The 20,258-nt window shown below is 49.0% G+C and overlaps 1 protein-coding gene across 1 annotated transcript in view; it reads left to right on the top strand.

Annotated features, from left to right (window-relative positions):
* MMP17 (matrix metallopeptidase 17) overlaps nt 1–20,258 on the top strand; it is a 40,433-nt gene that overhangs the window by 11,772 nt on the left and 8,403 nt on the right. Inside the window, exons 2-5 of the mRNA XM_021412773.1 lie at nt 13,141–13,273; nt 14,290–14,416; nt 18,554–18,837; nt 20,046–20,222. Of these exons, the coding sequence (XP_021268448.1) occupies nt 13,141–13,273; nt 14,290–14,416; nt 18,554–18,837; nt 20,046–20,222 (721 nt within the window). The remainder of the gene's footprint in view (nt 1–13,140; nt 13,274–14,289; nt 14,417–18,553; nt 18,838–20,045; nt 20,223–20,258) is intronic.

The raw sequence follows: 20,258 nt of genomic DNA, 5'->3' as shown, positions 1-20,258 counted from the left end.
ACAAGCAAATAAACAGAAATCTCCAAGCAACCAAACAGCGAGACCTTGAGAACAAGATTGAGTGAGATGGAAGAGTCCTGAAATGGGGTCAGTGTTTGAGCCTGGGTTTGTTGTCCCAGGGGGAGTGACCACGCAGAGGGTGCAGGATGGGTTCAGAGCCCCAGCGTGTCACTTGTGCTGTCCCTGGGCCTCGCTGCCAGGGCTGCCAGGAGCTGCTGGATCTCTTCCAAGCGGCTCACGTGCGGATGGAGGGACGGGGTCTGCCTTTCCCATCTCATCAGCTGCTGAGCTTGATTAATTCGTCTGTACGTTAAAATCTCCTGAAATTGGCCAATTTTGCTGAGGTTTAAAATAGATTTTATCCATCATCTAACATCGGTTTTGCAAATAACCGCTTGGCAGCTCCTTAAAATTTTAAAGATGGGACGTAGGCTTCGCACTGCCAAGGAGAAGACATATTTAAAAGAGATAATATGTCTTCTGTGTGAGCTCAAATGAGGAAATAGATGCTTGTGAAGCTCCTTAAAGCATGGATATGTCAAGAGCAAGAAGATCACATTTGTTTTTCATTTGTATGCAAGGTGAAGGAAGGGCAAGCTTTTATTTTTTCCTTTGCTGAACGTTTGCAATCTTCCATCGCAGAACTGGTGATAATCGCTGCAGGACGACCTGCCCGGGTCAAGGTGTCATTCTGAACCTCGAGTAGCTTTTGCTTCCAGACAAATTCCAGTGATCTGACTTTGACACCTCGGCAGTGCATCACCAGAACAAATCGTGAGCTGGAGGTGGAATGTATGGACGGCGGCCGCGAGGCAGCATCGATCTCGGCTCTGCACGGCCCTGGGAAAGGCCAGCTCCTGCTTTCCCAGCACCCAGCAGCCTTTCTCATTGATTTGCCTCTGATTTGGGTAATTGGCTTCTGCATATCAGGTCAGGAAGTGCAGTAGGAGCTTGTTCTTTTTTTTTCCTCCTTTCTTTTTGGACATTTTTTCCTAGTTTTGAACAAAGGACAGCTCTTTCAGGTGGCAGTCAGTCTGATCCACATCGATAGCTTAAAATCACTGACTCAGCACATGTGGATTCCATTCAATAATGAGTAATTTATTCACAAGCCTAAAGCTTAAGCACCTGCTTAATTCTCATTGACCTCATTGGGTGTTGGACACGACTGCTCGCTGTAGCGAGACCAAAGGAGTGACAGCAAGAGGGAAAGTTTCCACCTCGAGGCACTTCTTGCTTGACCCATGCATTTTTAATACAGCTTCACCGTGGGAATATTGCAAGGAAGGAGGGGAAGGTAAAAGCATGGCTGTGCGCATGGCTGTGCTGAGCCTCAATAGTTCTGTTGGGATGGAGATTGTGCAGGTGGACTTCTCTCTAATTTTATTTTATTAGAAGGAAAAAGGGAGGCAGCCACATGAAAAACTAAGGTATCGCGCTGCATATATTGTGTAAGTATAAAAGCTGACTAACAGTGTTAGAAAAACCTGTTTATTAAATGTGTGTGGGGAGAACTAGTGGCATCCCTGGCACAGCTGGGGCTGATGCTGTGCTGCTTCTCCCCGGGGCTCTTTGTCACGGCTCCCAGCCGAGCAGTGCAGCGCAGAGGTGGGTGGTGGTGTTGCCTTCGGGGTGCTCTGGTGCCACGTTCAGGTGTCAGCCACCGAGAGGCCTTCCCGGCCTGCTCGTTTGGAGGAGCTGATGCCTCGTGGAACGCTGAATTATTTACCAGTAGTTTTGTCGGTGGCTGGAGTTAAAATGTATGTGCGAAATAAAGGTTTTCAATAATGAAATAAGGTAACAAAAAAGACAAAGCCATTATATGCATAATTAAAGTGATGCATAACGATGTGTTCTTTATGTCGCTGCTTCAGCATCTCATCCGGCTCATTAGGCTGAGTAATCCTCTGGCGGGAGGTGCTGCGCGCTCCCGGGGCAGAGCCGCGCCGGTCCCTCGGGGACACGCTCCCGCCGGTGCCTTCTCCTCTCATTTCTGGCTTGGAGAGCGGGCGTCGTATGGGAAGGCGGAAAGACAAAGTCCTAAAACTTTTTTGTCACGTCCTTTCGTTAGCGTATGCCTGATTCAAGGTGCTTGCAGCCCTTGGAGGGCGTGCTGGGGGAATTTTATACATCCCATTACGAGCAACAGTAAATATCTCCTCCTTGTCTATTAACTAATCCACCACTTGGCACGGTGCGGAGAGCGGGCACGACTCTGCAGTGCGTGCTGCAGGAACAGCCCGGAGCAGCAGCCCTCCCTTGGGCACGCAGCATGCTGATGGCTGGGGGCCGAGGCTGAGCTTCTCCTTGCATGGATGCAGGGGAGAAATCCTGGCCCTTGCTGAGCCCTGTGGTTTTGCCCTGGTTTTGGAGGAGCTGGGACTTCACGTGCCCTTTGTCTGCTGTGTTCCTTCCCAAGTTTACCAATACAGGAAATAGGGAAGGGAGGTGGCTTTCCAAGCAGAGCCCTGAGGGTTCTGGGATCAGCACATCTTGGTGCATCTTAAAACAGCACCAGGATCATAAAACCATAGAATATCACAAGTTGGAAGGGACCCACAGGGATCATTGAGTCCAATTCTTGGTTCTACACAGGACCACCCAAAAATCAGACCATAAATGAATCACCTCAGTATCTCTTCTTCAATCATACTCATTCTGTTCACTTCTGGTCTAGCTGTGAGCCTCTCTCTGGGCAGGGATGCAGAGTGTTCAGGTCTACCTGTGCCATGGGGGCAGAGCTGTGCCCACCTGAGGAGCAGGTGCTCGGGAACGTGATGTCCAAGTGGCTGAGCAATAAATCCCACCCAATGCTGTGCCACCACTGCTGTGAATGTGCTTGGGGCTGGCTGCGCTAAGTCAGGGTTCCCAAAGAAATGCCCTTGCTGTAAGTGCTCGAGTGAGGATCTGGTAGAACAGTGCTGCAGGTGGCTGCTGGGGTAGCACAAAGCAGCAGAGGTGTGATTTTTGCCAGCGCTGCTGGCTCAGCTTGGAAAGAACAGAATTAGGTCGGAATTTTGCTGTGGTACATTTGTACCAGTGAGCAGGTCAGGTCCTGGTGCCCCAGCATATCCCATGGGAGCAGGGCTCCCTCTGCTCTGTCCCCATGTCTGTCCCTCAAAGAGCAAGTGTGCCCGGCTCCCTCCAGCCATGTGGCCGTCAGCATAGGAAGCACCGCCTCTGGATGGAAAAAATTCCTTCCTGGCAGTTGTCAGTCAGTAATCAGGAGCTGATATATGTGAACTGATTTGATTTCTTTCTATTCTCCATCATGCCATTATCTGGCTTTGCATGGCTTGAAATATTCTGATGGTCATAAAATTATCTTGGCCTTTTTAAAAGTCAATACTTGCTACTTTGTAAAACCGTGAGTCTATGGGCTGGAAAAGATTCAAGTCTTGCTAGCTTGGCTAAAAGGCATTAATTCACATAACACATACATAACAATGGCAGCCTGACTTGTGGCAAACCCTGCCTGCAAGATTTCTTCCCTTGTCTGCAAGAAAGAATTTGGACATCTTCTTTTATTGCTTGGAAACTCAGCTTGGTGGAAAGGTTGTCCAGAGCCAAGTGAGGTTTGCTTCCTTCCTACAAAGCTACAGGAGCCATGGCACCCGCTGCAATGGAGTAAATGGGACTGGTGGGGAGATGTCCCCATTCCTGCTGCTATGGGAGAGATGGAGCTGGGGGAAGCTGGATGGCTGGGGTACATCAGGGCATGAATGGTGGGAGGAGAGGGTTCACCTTACCCTTTTATGATGGACAATAGCATAAAAGCTTAAACTTCCATTAAATTCAAATTTTGTATTTTTCTTCGGTTATTTTGCCAATTAACATTAAGTCAGATTAAGAGCTAGATCACTGAAATTGTCCTTCCTTTGGAAGTTGCATCTCTTTGGGAAGGGGCTGTGTCCTACTGCTGGGTTTGCTCGGGGACAGCTGCCTGCTCAACTGGGTTAATTGCTCCCAGCAGCAGATCTGCTCACACTGAGTCTGCGTCCTTGCCACGGAGAAAAGCAAGGGATAATGTCTGCTCTGGTGGCTGTGGCTTCCTGCAGGAAATAATGAACAAAACAGCTGGTTTGTTATCGTGGTCAGACAGGTCTCGTGGTCTAACCTGCTTAGAGCTGTCTCAATGCTCTCCCTGCTCCTTCTGCAAACTTCTTCTAGAAGGCAGATATGGGTTTGCGGAAGGTTGCAGGTAGCTGGAAAGGTCAGTCTGTCACGCTCCCTGTGTTAAAGAGGAAATAACACTTATTTAGTGGAGTTTTTATAGCTCTCCTGTGCTCACTGCAGTTTGAGCACAGCAGCGCTTTACCTCTCCCAAGCAAAGCAGGAGGAATGGAAATGAGGAGGAGTGAGGACTCACTGTGCTCTTCATTAAAGATAAGGCCATCACCCGCTCTGTGCAGCAATCCTGTTTTGTGCTCAAGGCAGATCCCGAGCCCAGCAGCCAGCAGAGCCCGAGGCTTTGCTTTATTTCCTCCAAGAACAGCCTTGTTCCACCTTCTTCAACCTTTCTGTCGGGTTTTTCTGACCTCTCTCCATCACTGTGTCCCCATGCAGCAGGGTGCAAGACCAACAGACTCACCTTGCATCTGCAGACCAACACTGGGCACTCCTCGCTCGTGGTTCAGCTGGAGGTGATTCCATCCTTGCAGTGCACAGGGCAGGAGGCAGTGGGCCTGGCAGCTGCCTTCCATACAGCTAACAAACGGGATGTGATCCATCCGGCGGCTGCTCAGCATGCGTGGGCACGCCGTGCCTGGTGGGGTGCAGATGGTCAACGTGACACCTTCAATCAAACGTGTTGGCAGAACTTGTGTCACGGAGCCCGGGCAGTCAAAATATATGGACCTTAAAAAAAGAAGAAGGGGGGAGAAAAAGAAGGGCAAAACAAAGCTGGTGTGATTAAACGTATGCAATTTAGCAGATGGGATTTCTGCTTTGCCCTGCAGGAGGGTTGTTCCAGGAATGTCTCCGCCTTTCGCATTCACAGAGGAATGCAAAAGAACTCTCTGTGTGATGACTTTGGTTGGTGTTGGGCGTTACCCATGTGGTTCTGAATGGGGCTGAAGAAGGGGCTGGGAGGTGGATTTCCCCATAAATCTCTGAGGTGCACTGGGGCCATTCACCTGCACCAGGGTCTTCTTAGTTCCATCGCAGTGTGGGGCACTGCTGGGAAAACCAGACCCCTGCATCTCAGTATCTGTCTGCCACTGCAACAGATCTAATAGGTGTGTGAAGTCTGGCTGTTTGTGTGCAGAAAGGTGAAGGATGCCTCCGGCTGTGTTGGGCTGTATCAGCGCCGTGGAGAGGCCACAGAGAATTGGGGATATTTTCCCATTAGAGTCTTTTCAAATATGTAAGTTTTATAATCTTTTCATTTCATCATTTACCGCACAGCGGGAGAGAGATGATCTCTGTGCATAAACGCGCCAATTTCCAGCCATGCTGGGAAGGGGGTGTGCAGAGACGCAGGCAAGAGGACAGGGGGAGGTGGGCTCATTTGTCACAAGCCTGGAGCATAAAATCGCAGGCACCGGCTTTAATTTGCACGTCGGCATGAGTAGGGCGGCAGCAAGAGGGGACACTGCTGTCATTGCAATCAGAGGTGATCCATGGTGTTGCACGGGGCTGGGATGGCACAGATCATTGTCACGTTGGGAGGGCTCAGCTGTGTGTCAGGGCTTTGGCTTGCCCCTCACCCCACAAAGGCTTCACAGGAGCAGTCGGGGCATCCCTGGGGAACAGCATCCCAAACTGCACGGGGCACGGCAGCGTGATTTGTCCTTCAGCACACAGCTCCCGAGTGCCCCGTCCATTCAAATAGGCGTGAGTCACAACAACAATATTTTGTACCTGTGTTCTTCAAGGGAACATTAAAAGCCACTGAAATATTATTTATTATCTGCAGCCAGAGTCTGGCTGTGCATAAAGCATCGCTCTGCAGGGTGACTGACGTGCTGCTTGGCTGCTGCCGTTGCTCGCTGCAGCACCTCGGGGCCTCCTTGCTGCTCCTGCTTGGAGCCGGGAGCAGGGGCACCTCGTTAAGGACATTGCTGCTCACGTGTGATGCTCATCGTTGTTTGCGCTCCATGCCTGGCCAAGACTGAGCCCACAGTGCCCTCTTTGGTCCTGAGCGCCCCTAAAAGCCTTTACTTAACTGAACTCTGCTTCTGGTGCTGGTAAAAGCAAGCTCCCTGTTGCAGGGTTTGGCTTGTTTGCCAAAGTCGGGTACTCTGTGATTTGAATCACTCGGAGGAGGTGTAGGAGGTGCGTGTTTGTTTCTGCTTTGCTCTGGCTGCTTTCTGCAGAACTGCTTTGGTCCAAGGTCACAATTAACACGAGTTCTCACCAAAAGCAGAGGCTCCGTAGCCACAGGGAAGTGCGCTGGGCTGGTGAGAGCAGCTTACGTTCCTCATTTCAAGTAGCTTGTTTTAATACATTTCTGTATTTTTGTCATGTTTTGCAAATTGCCCAACATTCTGTAGCGATCCGGGAGTCGTTTTCATCTCCCTGCATTCAGAGGGCAGTTTCTTACAGCCCCTCCAGCCCGTGGTTGCTCCTGGAGTACTACTGAAGAGTTGCTGTTGTTTTCACAGTAGGGCTGGTCACCCAAGGACTGCCACGCTTCTGCTTCCTTTTGATTTAATAGCCTTGCTCCTGAACAGGAGGCTCTTTTTTTTCTGTTCAGCAGTTGCCCACAGCATCAATAATTGCTCAAGACACTTGTACAGCTAATAGAAAGAGCCTGTCAACAAGGAAAGCTCATTGTAATACTGCTGTTTTAAAGAGCTTGTGGAAGCAGCAAAGCCATACAGGTAGCAAATGTGGTTTCTCCTATAGAAACAGATTCAGGGACAAGAGACATGAGTGAGCTTAATTCCCTCCCAAATGGATGCTCTATTTCACACCCCAGCAAAGCTTCTGATTTATTGATTTATTAATGTTGCAATACTTCTGTTGCTAAAAACTACATGGGAAGACACAACTAAGCCCCAGTCTGAGAGCTGCTGAGGCAAACACAGAGACAGCCTGTGCATCAGACCTAGCACACAGCACAGCGATAAGAGCTTTTGAATTCCCATTCTGCAGAGAACAACAGAATTTCTGCAATCTCACAAAAAGAAAACCAAGCCACACCGTGAGCATATTTAAACAGGCAGTCTGTGTCCTGGGGTTATCTTGAAAACCAAACCAACCAAGCAGGAGGGAAGTGGGCAGCAAAAAAAGCACTGATCGTACAGCTAGTGAACGGAGCAGGGCTGTGCGACTGGGTGGATTTATAGGGGGGAAATGTTGGTGGCTCCTGTAAATGGAGAAATAGTAAAACTGTGCTGGAAGTGCAACTCTGAGGCCTGGGATGGAGACTGGGAGTGAGAATGTGCATGGCCAAAGCAAACTGGCGTCAGTGGTCGTGCTGCAGAAAGTCAGCTCTGGAGTCCATCCTGGAGGAGACACCGTCCTGGTCAAAGATACAATAAATGGAGGGAGGGAGAGATGTGTTTTGATGTATAACAGTCTGTTCAGTTAGCGACCAGACGTGGTTTGTTTAATGACTGAAACCAAAAGAGCAGGAGCTCGTCTCGCTGAGACCAGCGGCGAATACAGATGAACGGCACCGTGCTCTCGGTGCACCGCTGACTTTCCCTACGCACTGCCAGCAAACGTGCAGTTTCGGTCCGATGAGACGGATGGGCTCGTTAAGCAGTAACAGGACCTCTAAAGTCACCCCGTGGGAGAGCCTTGCTGCGTATCTTCACTTTGCTGAAGAGCAATTTGTTCTTCTTTTAAAATAATTCATCGCCCTCTTGCTCATCTTGGTCCCAGTCCAGCTGGAGGACGGGGAGCGTTTGGGAGCTCTCTGTGCAGTCTGGCGCAATGATGTCAGCGGCCCAGCACCGATTCCTCGGGAGGTTTGGAGCGTTCATGACAAGTCCCAACAGCTGTGTGCGGAGATGATCCAAGGAGGGCCACCCAGGGCAGAGCTGCGGTCCTGGCTCACAGGGTGGAGGCTCTCAGGGGGGTGGTCCCCATGGGCAGGGGACAGCAGCTGGTCCCTACCATCTCCTGGTGTGCGGGGCAGACAAGGTGGAGGAGCACAGGGAGGAGACGAGCTCCTGCTCCCGTGGTGCATCCCCAGCAGATGTTTCCCGGGGAGCACCTTCCAGCTGGCTCTGCTCCCTGCCGGCTGCTCCCCGCTCTGCTTAGTCTTGTGCAAATCCATCCAGGAAAGCATGGACGTTCCCGTGTCCTGTGCCCAGAAATCCCTGGATTTGAAAAGTCTTGGCATGGTTTTTCCTTCAAACAGAGATTTCGGGGACGAGGCAACCTCATGCCTTGATTTATTTCCCCGCGCTGAGCAGGGAGAGCTCTCCTCTGGTTACGTGTGGATGGCAGCCAGGCACACGGGGAGGGGACTCCTCCTGGGTTCCCGAATGCTGGAAGAGCTGCAGCTGGTGACGTTTCCTTTAACTCTGCACTGGATCGAGGGTTAGGTTTGATGCAGCCTCACCCATGGGGCAGCTCTGGGCAGCCTGGTGCAGGGACAAGCTGACATCCCACCGCTCCGGCTGCGCAGGAGCAGGGCTCCCTCCACAGATGACCTGGCAGCTTAAGTGGTTTGGAGATGTTTTTGTAGCGAGAGAAAAGAATGCTAATTCGGTCATTTACCTGGCATCCCACCGCAGCTCGATGGGCTATTGTATTTTCCTCTTTTCCTTTTCAAATAACTAATTGGCCACAAGGATGTTTCACCATGACAGGCAGCATTATGCGAAACTATTTGATTTAAAAAAAAAAATCCTCTATTTCTATTCCCATTGAAACTCCTTTTTTGATGTCCCGTGGAGTTTTAATTACACAAAATTTTTCATCATTCATTGCCTTTGCATGGAAATTTTTAGGAAGTGTTGAAAAACCTCTGGTGATTGAAAAACCTCCAAAAAGCCCAGCGTCTTAAATCTTTGCAAAGGGAAACACACTTTCATATTGAAAATACAGAAGTAGCAGTATTTTTTTTTAATGTTTTGTCGGTTTTTCGTTCTCCAGAAAGAAACACAAACCAGCTCTAGTAAACACTGCTCCCCTATTCTGCCTGCCTTGTATGGATGGGAATCAATTCTTTGATCTTCAGTTCAAAGAAGTTGAAAACACGGTTTGTTTGGTCCGCAGAGAATTTATATCTTCTTCTGCAGCATCCCTTGATTACCTCTGGGTTTCTGGAACAGTGCTCAGGATGTGTCCAGCCAAAGGGACGCTGATGCTGTGTGTAGCACCGCACCGGGGGGATGCTGGCTTCCAAATCCGGATGGTCGGATCTCGTGTGTGCAGGAGGGTGGCAACACAGCCCTGCGAGCGAGCGGCTGAGTTTGCAGGCAGGACCCTGGGGCTGGCGGAGAACTGAGCTGTGCCGGAGCAGAGCTGCTCTCCTCCTGGCTCCTTAGCGACCTGGATATCCCACGTCTGATGTCACCACGCGATGCAATTTGTCTGCCGCAGATCTGGCCAAGCAGCTCGCTGTCTGCGGGAGATGGAGGTTGTGGCCTTTTGCAGTGCCGCTGTTGTTAACCTGAGGGAGCCTTTAAAGCCAGGGGAGGGACAGGGCAGCGGCAACGGCTGCATTACCTTCCACCCTGGATGCTGTGCACAGCCAATTAAAGAGCTGTTTGGATGCAACCGGCTCCTCCAGCATGAGCTGATGAAACTCTTCCCGCGGTTCAGAGGTGACAGCAACCGGAACGCTGGTTCTAATCCAAACGGCAGTTTTTCTCCTAACGAATTAATCAGCTGATTACGTGCATACAATAGCTCATTAGAGAGGTACATGTCAACCTTTGGAAGAAAATTATTGGCTTTGCGTGGCCCGGAGGCTGTTGCATCACAGGAGCACGCTCCTTGGAGTATTGCAGCGCCATATGCGATGCTCTAATTAATGGGCGCTGTTCCTTCGGTTGTTGATCTCATGAAAATTACTGTAAAATTTGAATACTCTGAACCATTGAAAACTCAGAAGGAAAACTAAAGCGGACAAAAGTCATTTGCCTTTAATCTAGCTTTCTGTGGTGGAGATTCTTTTTTTATTTTTTTAAAAGCTTCCAAACTATTTAACGGTAGGAACAGAGATAAAGCAAAATGTAATTTGGAAATTAGTTCCGGATGTTTGAGCTGTAGCTCTGTTTTGGTGATCTGGGCCATTAACTTTGGTGAGCAGCATGTTTGGCTCTTCGTCCCCCGCGTGATGCGACGCTGGCAGCATCCCATGGGCAGGGTTGCTGCATCCCACTCTTCCAAGACCCTGATTCTTTTTTGGATGAGCTTTAGAAGCATAACACAAGAGCAGAAGCGTGGAACTGGGTTGGGCAGAGTTTTTTTCTCTGTCCTGATTTTGCTGCTTATCCTGTTTATGCTCTCCTCATTATCCTGAACTCTTTTGTCTTCCTGTCAACACCAACCTATGACCCTTAAGAAGAACTCTTCGAGAAGGAAATTTGCTGATTGAGTCTTTTTTCCTTTTTTGCCTGTGGCAGTTGAACGAGCCCATCAGCTTATATAATATTAATACTTGTAAAAGCAAACTTACAGAGCTCATAAATCTTCCATAAAAGAGGGACAAAATCTACATCTATTTCAAAATGAAGCAGGTAGGTAGGTTCTAGGACAAAGGGGTATTGATAAAAAGGAAATGGAGATATGAAAGAAATGAAATTGCCATTTTAATCTGAAAATTGGCTCTGTATAAGTGATACCGAGACTTCACTGCTGCTGGAGCCAGCATTTTTCTCCAGCCCTGGAGAGCCCTTATCCCTGGATGCTTCCACAGCAGCCGTGCTGCCTGGCGTTCAGTTCAAAGTGTCTGAGGAGCTAAGAGGTCCAGAATTGCAGCAGGTCTTGTCTCCAGGGCATAAGAGGACTTCATGAGTGTTTTTCCCAAACCTGTGCTTTCTGAAAAAAAAATATATATATGTATACATATATATATATTAAAATTCTGCAGTTTCAGCTTCTGCTAACCATGGGGCACGAAGGCATGTCCCACTTAAGGCATGAAGCATGCTTTTTCCCATTATGCCACAGCAACACGGGGAACCCAAAGGAGAAAAAAGTGGTTCCACTTATTTTTAGCCAAGGACACGAGGAAATAGACATGCTGGTGCACTGTCATTGAGGCAGCTGCTTTTCAAAGGAGCAGTGTCACTTTGCAGCAGGTAGAACACTCATACAGGGCACCACCTGCCCCATAAGGAAAATGTCCCCACCTGGGATGCCACCATGGCTGTGTCTGCTGCTTGCTTGATCCCAGCTTGCTTTGGAGCTGAGATATCCCCTTGGTCTGAACCTTCTGGTGAAGCAATTTTTTCCCCCTTGAAAACATGTTGTTGCTGAAGCTGTCTCTCATGGAATTAGGTCAATTTGTTCAACTCAGCACATTTTTAAGGAGAAGTTTTTATCGTGTCAACTCAGGCAAGGGATATGTGTTAAGAATTTTAGCATTCTGCTCAAACCACTGCTTCATTAAACATTTTAAGGTAATGAGAGTTGGAAAAAAAGATCTTTTTAATGTAAAAAAAAAAAAGGCTGAAATAAGTAGCGAATATGTTGAAGTTATCTCAGTGAAAGATGTTTTCATACTTTTCATTTAAGAAAGTTCATAGTTTAGCTTTTGTCCTCATTAGAGACAAGAAAAGATGTGAGAACTTTCACAGGGCACACATAATTAGCTGGACAGTTCCTGATGGTCTTTCTCATCTCCGAGTCCAACTGCTTTTTCCCTAATGAAATGTTCTGCCCCAGCAAACGTGGGATGTGGAGGTTCAGTGCTACGGGTATCTTGCCGGGAGGTGCCAAAGCAGGGCTGGGGGCTCTGTGGCATTTGGGATGGCTTTTGTAGGCAATGCTGAGATGAGTCTTCAATTTTAGTGATAAACAGATACAGACTCTTGGCACTGATCTAACTACCATAAATCTGTGGTGTATCGACCGTGGTGGAAGTCGAGATCAATATCAGTCTTCAAGAGGTTCAATGGATCAATGTTTCTTTGATACAGATAAAGAAAATAGAGGGCAGGCACTTATGGTGCTCTCGGCACGTGGTGTTATTCTGTGCCCATCCCTCTGCCGAGGTGGAGATATCAGCAAGTAGGAAGGCAGGGAAGGATTTAGGAGGATAATTGACCAGACGTTTAAAAAGCAGTTGTAAGGAGGAGATTTATGGTATTATTTTCATCAGTTCTAGGCTGAAAAGAGGAAGAGAAAGTTCTTCATAAAAGCGTGCTGTCTCTTGAAAGATGAATTCCTATCGAATAGTGGCATTTTAACGAGGTGCTTGTGGCAGCGTGATGGCGAGAGGCTGTGCTGGCTGAATTTGTGGGCATCGCTTGGGCTTCAGCCCCCTTTGCTTCACCCGCACCCACGGGGTTGTGAGGGTGTTACTGTGGGTCAGGGTGTGGTCTACAGGCTGTGGGGACATCCCTGTGGCTTCAGTAGGAATCGAACTCCAGTCCTGGGATGTGGTAGATGTAAATTTTCTCCCATGGGCATTGGTTCACTTTGATCTCTGTGACTCTCAGCTTCCAATCAACTGTCTCCAATTTTAGGGCTGTCTCCAGTTTTAGGGCTTCATGGTTAAGCTTGTTTCCAACCAAAACCTGCTGAAGTTCAAGGGGAAGCTCTTTAATCCCAGCCCCTAAGCTGCCCTGAGGGGACTTCAGTGCCAGCTCATGAGTGGTGGCAGCCCTGTCCTGTTCCCTCAGGGATGCTCTCATCCCCGCTCCTTGCTCATCCCAGCAGCAGGTCTCCCCTGAGCGCTGCCAGTGAATAAAAGGCAACAGGATGACCCCGTGGGGCTGCTGCCACTTCTGGGGATGTGTTGCTGACAGATGGGAAAATGAGATGTCAGCACTGGAATGCATGAAGGTCACCAGGTCCCACTACTTAAGCAATGTATACAGATCCATCATGACATCTTCATTTGTTAGCAGGAACCATGCTGTTCAATAGGGAAGCCAGCTGTAAATGTATAAATGGGAATGGCATTTCCAAGCAGAATGGGCAGGACTTCCAACACTTCCCTCTCTACGTACGTGTTTCTTTCCTTCCCCTTTCTCATTCTCCTTCCCTTGTGTCCTTGTGTCACAGGACTGGCTGACGAAATTTGGGTATCTGCCTCCTCCGGATCCCGTCACAGGACAGCTGCAGACGCAGGAGGAGCTGACCAAAGCCATCACTGCCATGCAGCGCTTCGGGGGGCTGGAGGCGACGGGGGTCCTCGGTCAGTGGGTGGCACAGTGGTGGGTGGACAGGGGATGGAGGAGGGGCGGGGAGCAGCCATGATGCAGAGCAGCACTGTCCCCAGGATCCAACACGTGGCTGACAGACGGCCCTGTTTGCAGCTGAAGAGTAATTACATGGCTCAGGTGCTTTGTTGCCTTGTGCTTTCAGCAACCTGAGGCAAGCAATTATTTCACCAGACCCACACACCCTTGGGGTTACTGTCGTGCTTAAAATAGCCTAAAATAGCTCTTGATGTGCTCAAAAAGAAAAGAGACAGAGAAAATAAGGCTGATAGGTTGTTCTGTTCAAAGCTTTAATTGCAACCTCAATTTGAATGGAACAAAAATTCCGATTGAACTTCTGAATCTGAGTAGGGAGCAATTTGGTTTCCCCACCAGCAAAGCGCAGCGCAGGGGAGGACGATGGCTCAACCACCATTGGGGGTGACCACATCTGCGTGGGACAGAGCAGCCCAGAGCCTGGTGGCAGCGCTGGGAGCTGCCCAGCGTGGTGGGGCCACCCGCTCAATGCCCTTATTGAGGACAGCAGAAAGCCAGCTTTATCCCAGTGGTGAATGGTTCCCTGTTTGCCCTGGGGCTGCCGTTGTCCCTGCGCATTGGCGCCCGGACGTGGCCATGACCTCCCGCTGCCAACTGCGCTGCCGCCGTTCAAGGAGACAATTAGTGAGCAGATGCGCAGCCCTTGGAGCAGCCGGTGCCACTTGAGCAGCTGCTGCTCACGTCCCCATCACAGCAGCACTGAGACTTTCCCCTCTGCTCCTAATTAAGCGCGTGCAATTATTTCTCCTCCGCCCTCTTGCAGGCTGCAGGAGGCCCAGGAGCAGGGCCATGCTTTCTGTTGCATCTGTGTTTGTTGCATGGGAAGGGGAGCTGGAGGCAGGACTCGCGGGTGGGCTGGGGTTATGGCCCCAGTCACTGCCACCAGCCGGTGGAGGTGGCTGCTGTGGCATTTCTCACCCATTACACCCATCTTTTCCTTTTTCTCCACCACTAGACGAGGCCACACTGGAGCTGATGAAGACCCCTCGCTGCTCCCTGCCCGACATGGCTGGCCCAGCAGCCAGGAGGAAGCGGCACACGCAGGCTGTGACCAAGTGGAACAAGAGGAACCTGTCCTGGAGGTAAGAGCTCCCACCACTGGCCACAGGACCGTGGATGTGCGTGGCCACGGGCCAGCTAATGTTTTGCTGCATTGCAGTGTAATTTCTCAGGAGTTCACTGGGGCTTTGCACCCTCTCAAGCATCTGTCACAGATTTGTCTTGGCACAAATAGATCTTTTTCTCTTGGTCTAATCACCTGAGTCCAAGCATTGGGGGCATTTTTTGGGTAATGGAGGCATCTGGTCCCTTTCTTCTAGTCCTTGCCACAGGATATTTCCCCTAAAGCCACGGAGCAATGTGTGTGTTTGCTGACCCACAAAACGCAAAGGCTCAGGTCTGACTCCAGAGCCAGGCTGCAGGTGAGGGTCTGGAAATGAATAACTCTTTATCCCTGTCCCACCGAGACCTGTGCTCTTTGGGACTCGTGTTTCCTCCCTTGAAACCTGTGTGTGGCTGTGAGTTCTCTCCCAAGTAATCACCACTGGAGAAAGCTGGATGCCTTGAGGTCCTGCAAACCCACGTGCATGGCATGGCGAGGCCTCCTTACTAATAATAACCTTCCCTTTGATCCCAGAGTAGTGCCTGGAGCGAGTCCACCTCCCAGCACAGTGACAAATCCCAGCTTGGCGGTCACTGCTGACAAATGTGGCCATCCCAGGGGTTGGGCTCTTCTGGTGGGCACAGCCCCAGGAAACCCCCAGCCCTGCTGTGGAACTGCTGCACACATTGCCATAAAAAAAGCCCTTAGGTTTGAGATGATGTTATACGTCTGGTATAAAAATTCCATCTCCTGACAAACTTATTTCTGCTTTTTTTTTCCCTTTTATCTTTCCCAGGATCTTGGCTCTTGATCAAGAAAGAGCTGTATTTTATGGCTGAGGGCTGCATAAGCCAAGAGAAGGCTATAGCAGTAGAGAAACTCCAGTGTGGTATTTACACCCAACACTTGAGATTAAAATAGCTGTTTTGAAACTGCCATGAAAATCTGCCAATAGAGACATAAAGTTTTACGTGCTTACCTTTTACATATTGACTGAAGTTTTAAAAAAAGAAAAAAAAAATCAAGCAAACCCAAACTCTATTACGCCACGCATTTAAAAGGTGAAAAAGAAAACCTGAAGAGCCGGGGGGTGGGGATAAACGTTCCAGCAAAGCTGCACTGAAGGATGCTCCCAGGACAGGCACACACTGCGGTGCAGAAGGCACTGCCCTGCACACAGAGTCTTACAGGAGTGCAGGTTGCTCAGTTTTCTTCTTTTCACCCCTGAGCACAGGCAGGTGATGCCTGTGATGTGCCTCACGTCACACTGGGGCGTCATGGGCAACACCAGCTCCGCGCCACAGCTGTGGCCCCATCAGTTGTCCCCTCCTCTCCCCTCAGAAAAATCAATGCGGGTTTATCAGGCAATCCATGGCCTGCGGTGCTCGGTAGTGATCAGCATTTATTTTAGTTCTCTGTAGTATCAGGGCTGCACAACATGAAGGAGTGCTTTCATTAACCAGCAATTGATTTCTCGTACATCACTAATACTCTTTCGCTTTTGCCTTTCTGAGGATAAAACCCAAAGAGGAACTCGGAAATCAAAATGACCGCTGCGGTTGGCTCCCCGCAGCAGCCGGCTGGAGCAGCCCTCTCTGACCTCTGCTTATTCACCCGCTTGGACCCAAATCACTTTGGGATGGGATGGAGGAAGAAGGGCACCCAGGGAACAAGGACGGGCAGCAGCTCTGACCATCCCCAGCCAGAACCTGCAGCCCCAGCAGGGAAGGGGCTGGTGCTCCGACGGAGCTGGTGCTCTGGATCACCCACCCCCACACTGGGGCCTTTCTGGTGGCTTGTGGGCTGTCTGGAGGAAAGAGGTTTCTCTCCAATTGCTCAAATTGGGCTTTTACCCAAGATTGGTGCTCTTTAAGGGGAGTCTCAGCGGGGTTAACATCCAAGAAGAAGGAGTGCTGCTCTCCACTGGGTACCTAAGCACCATTTACTGCAAATAATAATAATAATCAAGGTGGGAGGGAGCTTCTTTATCCCTGTGTGCATCTGCATTGTGCTGGAAATGTGCCTCCTGTTCAGTGGAACTGGGTAACGTAATGCCAACAAACATCCTGTCGGTATAATAGTTTTCTCCTAATCTCATTGCAAGCAATTAGCAGAGCTCCTGCAATCAAATCAGATGCTGAATTGAAAACCCTGATGGGATTCTCTTGAAAAATAACAGTGGTAATGAATAAAGGATGTGGGGTGTTCATTTACACCTGTGGCATGCTAATAAAAATGGGTCAGCTCAGAGGTACAGGACCTTTCATAAGAAGCAGAGCAAGTGTTGATCCTGTTTCTGCTTTAATCTAATGTTTCTGGAGTCAGAGATTGGAATGAATATTAATGTTTGTCTATTTAGACAGGGCTTTCCATCCACTGTCCTATTAGCAGGGAGATCAGGTTTTTTGTCCTTATTCTACAGCTGCAGAAGGTTGAGCAGTGCTTGAGGAGGAAAGATCAGATAATGATGGAAAACCTGAGTCCTGGGCACTCTGATTTTGGAGGGGATGGTTTAATTCCTGCAATAAGCAGAGTGTGCTTTGTGCATGTAATTACTTGTTCATTGGATATAAAGGCAACAAAGGCTTTGCTTAAGTCCAGAGAACTCTTTCAGAAGATGAAGATACTCAGTTAAGGAATGTCTGGAAATGGGGTAACCCTTTTTGTATTGTGGAGGTTCACAATGACACTTTTAATCACAGCAATACCAATTGTGTTCTGCAGAATTAGGGGGAACTTGTTCTCCACTCGGTCATAGATAGTCTCTTCTATACATAAAGAGTTGCCTGAAAAGTGTCTTTTCTTATCTACCACCATGCTGTCTGCATTCTGTATGTCTTTTGTTTGAGGTCCTGTGATTATGTGATGCCACACGCATGCAAACAAATTTACTTTGCTACTGAAGTTCTCTCTTCGCATTGAGACAGCAGAGGCATAGCTCTGATCAGTTTTTGCTCTTTTTTTTGCAACTTTGGCCAGGCTGAGAGGTGGTACCCACCTTGGGCTGCGGCTACGTGGGCATGGGATTTGAAGGAGACGTGTGAAAGCAGGAGCAGCCAACCTCAGCCAATGAGTCGTTCCTATTCCCCTTCACTTCAGTGCCTTCTAATACCCAAATCACTATTCTCAGGAAGAGCTGAGTGCCATGACATCCCTTTCTGACACCTGTAATTACCTCTAGAGGTTTAGTTCAGGTCATTGCTGCACTCTGGGGCCGGGGAGTGGTCTCGTACTGAGCAATGTTCTCCCAGCTATATTATGCAGGAGGGCAGTGAGGTGATCATAATTGTTGCTTCAGCTTTTAAAATCTGTCAGGCCATGAATATTGCATGAACACTTTGGTTGGTGTGCTGATACACAAGAAATAAAGTGTCCATTATTACTGGGCTAGAGCTGGCCAGAAATTTTCAAGCAGAATTGGTTTTCGTCAATAATTACTCGGTCAACAGTAAGTTTTCCTGAAATGTGCTAATTTTTGTCCAAATTGTCAATGAAAGATTATCCAGACACACTCTTTCTGAAGCCAACACGCCTCACTGCATCTTTGTCTTTTCACCCTCTGTATTAAATCAGCAATATTAGGAATTCTTTTTCCAGGTTTGATTATGCAGGAAACGCTGGCTTTTGTCATTCCAGCTCAGAACAAAAGGGAGGTTTGAATTGCTCTGCTGCAGGACAAATGCCAGCACACTGCTGCTCCCACCTGGTTCTCTTCCAGGGCAAGGCAAAGCTGGAACCAAATGAGGATGTGCTGGTGAGTGCAGTGGTGCAGTAAGCCTCAGCTAATTAGCAACTTTTCCACCAAGAAGCAAGGCAAGAGCTTCTCAAGCACAGTGCTCCACCAGTCTGTCTCCTGCAGGCGAGAAGTTGGAGGAGATTTGAATGAGATTTACATAAAATGTATTCTCTCTTCCTCCTTGTTATGGATTGTAGTCTCAGAGACTGCTGGCAACATACTGGTTTCAGATCGTGCTTTATACCTCCAGCAGATATACTGGGAAATAAATGGGGGCTGCAAACCTGTACTGGGTTTCCTTGTGCATGCTCTTCCTGGTGGTCCTTGGAGAAGCTTGTTTGTGCCCCTCTCCTACCCTCTTTGTTGCCCTCTTTCTTCCAGAGTTCGCACCTTCCCCAAAGAGTCCCACCTGGGCCACGACACGGTTCGCGCCCTGATGTACTATGCCCTGAAGGTCTGGAGCGACATCACCCCGCTCAACTTCCACGAAGTGGCAGGCAACAACGCCGACATCCAGATAGACTTCTCCAAGGCTGATCACAACGACGGCTATCCCTTCGATGGGCCTGGGGGCACAGTGGCACACGCTTTCTTCCCTGGAGACCATCACACAGCAGGGGACACTCATTTTGACGATGATGAATACTGGACCTTTCGGTCATCAGGTTGGTTGGGCTGAGAGCGCTGCAGCCAAGAGCGGAGTCCACTTTGCAGACAGACAGGGTGGAGGCAAGCACTGAGGCCCACTACTTGATTAGTGTGTGTTTTATTGGAGATTGAGTGGTGCTCATTTTGCGCCTGCTGGTTGCAACCATCTGTTGAGCACTCAGGTGGAGGAGTAGGTTCAGTGCCCCCAAGGGACAGGGTGGTGAACCTGATGGTGAGAAGGCTGCCCTCTGTTTTGAAGGTCTTGGAGCTATCCAGCCTTCATCTTTCATTCAGTTTATTCTCCCCAGTGATTCAAAAATAACAGCTTGGTAGATGATATAAAAATATCCCGCAAGGTTGTCAGTTTGGCATTAAAATGTCAGAAAGCATATGTCTTGTTCTCACCCAGTGCAGAGGAAAACAGCGCAGGTTATAAGCACCCTAGCTGTTTACAGGCACTGTAAATAATAGTCATCAAGGAAAAAGCAGGATTCAGCAAAAATATCCCCCAGCATCCCAGGCCCTGCGGGGACAGCAAAGAACAGCACAGGATTCAGGATCAGTGATTTGGAATGTTGGGCTCCCCTGAGATTTGCGGAGACATCAGCTTCCCAGACGTTTCATTACAACACTTGCAGTCATGAACTTTCTAAGAACCATACTTAAAGCTCCACAGGGCATTGCTGTGCAGGGAGGACCAGCAATTGCACATATGCTTGACCCAGCCCGTCTGGAGTCAGGTAGTGGTGATGCACCAACTTGGGTTGGCCCCACAGGGCTCCTGGGAGTGGTTCTTAGTTTTGGCAGTGATGATGTAGGTTTGGAAGTGGACGTTAAGCGCTGTTGAGATCTGACCCAAGCATCTGAAGCTCTAGAGTGGGCCTTTTGTTAGAAGGATGGATCTGTGTGTGGGTGCAATGTGACGCACTATGAGTTGGATGGTAAATGAGGACATCTGGGGAAAGAGAACAGAGAGAGAGAGAGAGCTCAAACTGAGAAAAAAAGTCACCAGGGAGGTGTCATTGTTAAATAAACTGTCCCTGACGTCCAGGGCTGAGCGTTCACACTGTGAGCTGATGTCTGGCTTTCCATTTCCTATGACACATTTCAGCTTCCCTTTTCCCAACAGGAGAAACTTTTCTTCTTCACGCTTCACCTATTCCAAAACTTTGTTTTCCAGTTTATCCAACATAAAATGAGTTCAATTTCAATTATGTATTTCCAGATGCTCATGGGATGGACCTATTTGCTGTTGCCGTCCACGAGTTTGGCCATGCCATTGGCTTGACACACATATCAGCCATAGAGTCTATCATGAGGCCCTACTACCAAGGTCCAGTGGGGGACCCTCTGAAATATGACCTGCCTTATGAGGATAAAGTCCGAATCTGGCAGCTGTATGGTAAGCCCTTGTCCCTTGCCCAGCCATGGCCTGTTT

The sequence above is a fragment of the Numida meleagris genome, chromosome 14 (assembly GCF_002078875.1).
Source record: "Numida meleagris isolate 19003 breed g44 Domestic line chromosome 14, NumMel1.0, whole genome shotgun sequence".
NCBI classification, from domain to species: Eukaryota; Metazoa; Chordata; class Aves; order Galliformes; family Numididae; genus Numida; species Numida meleagris.
This window is presented reverse-complemented; position numbering and strand designations above follow the sequence as displayed.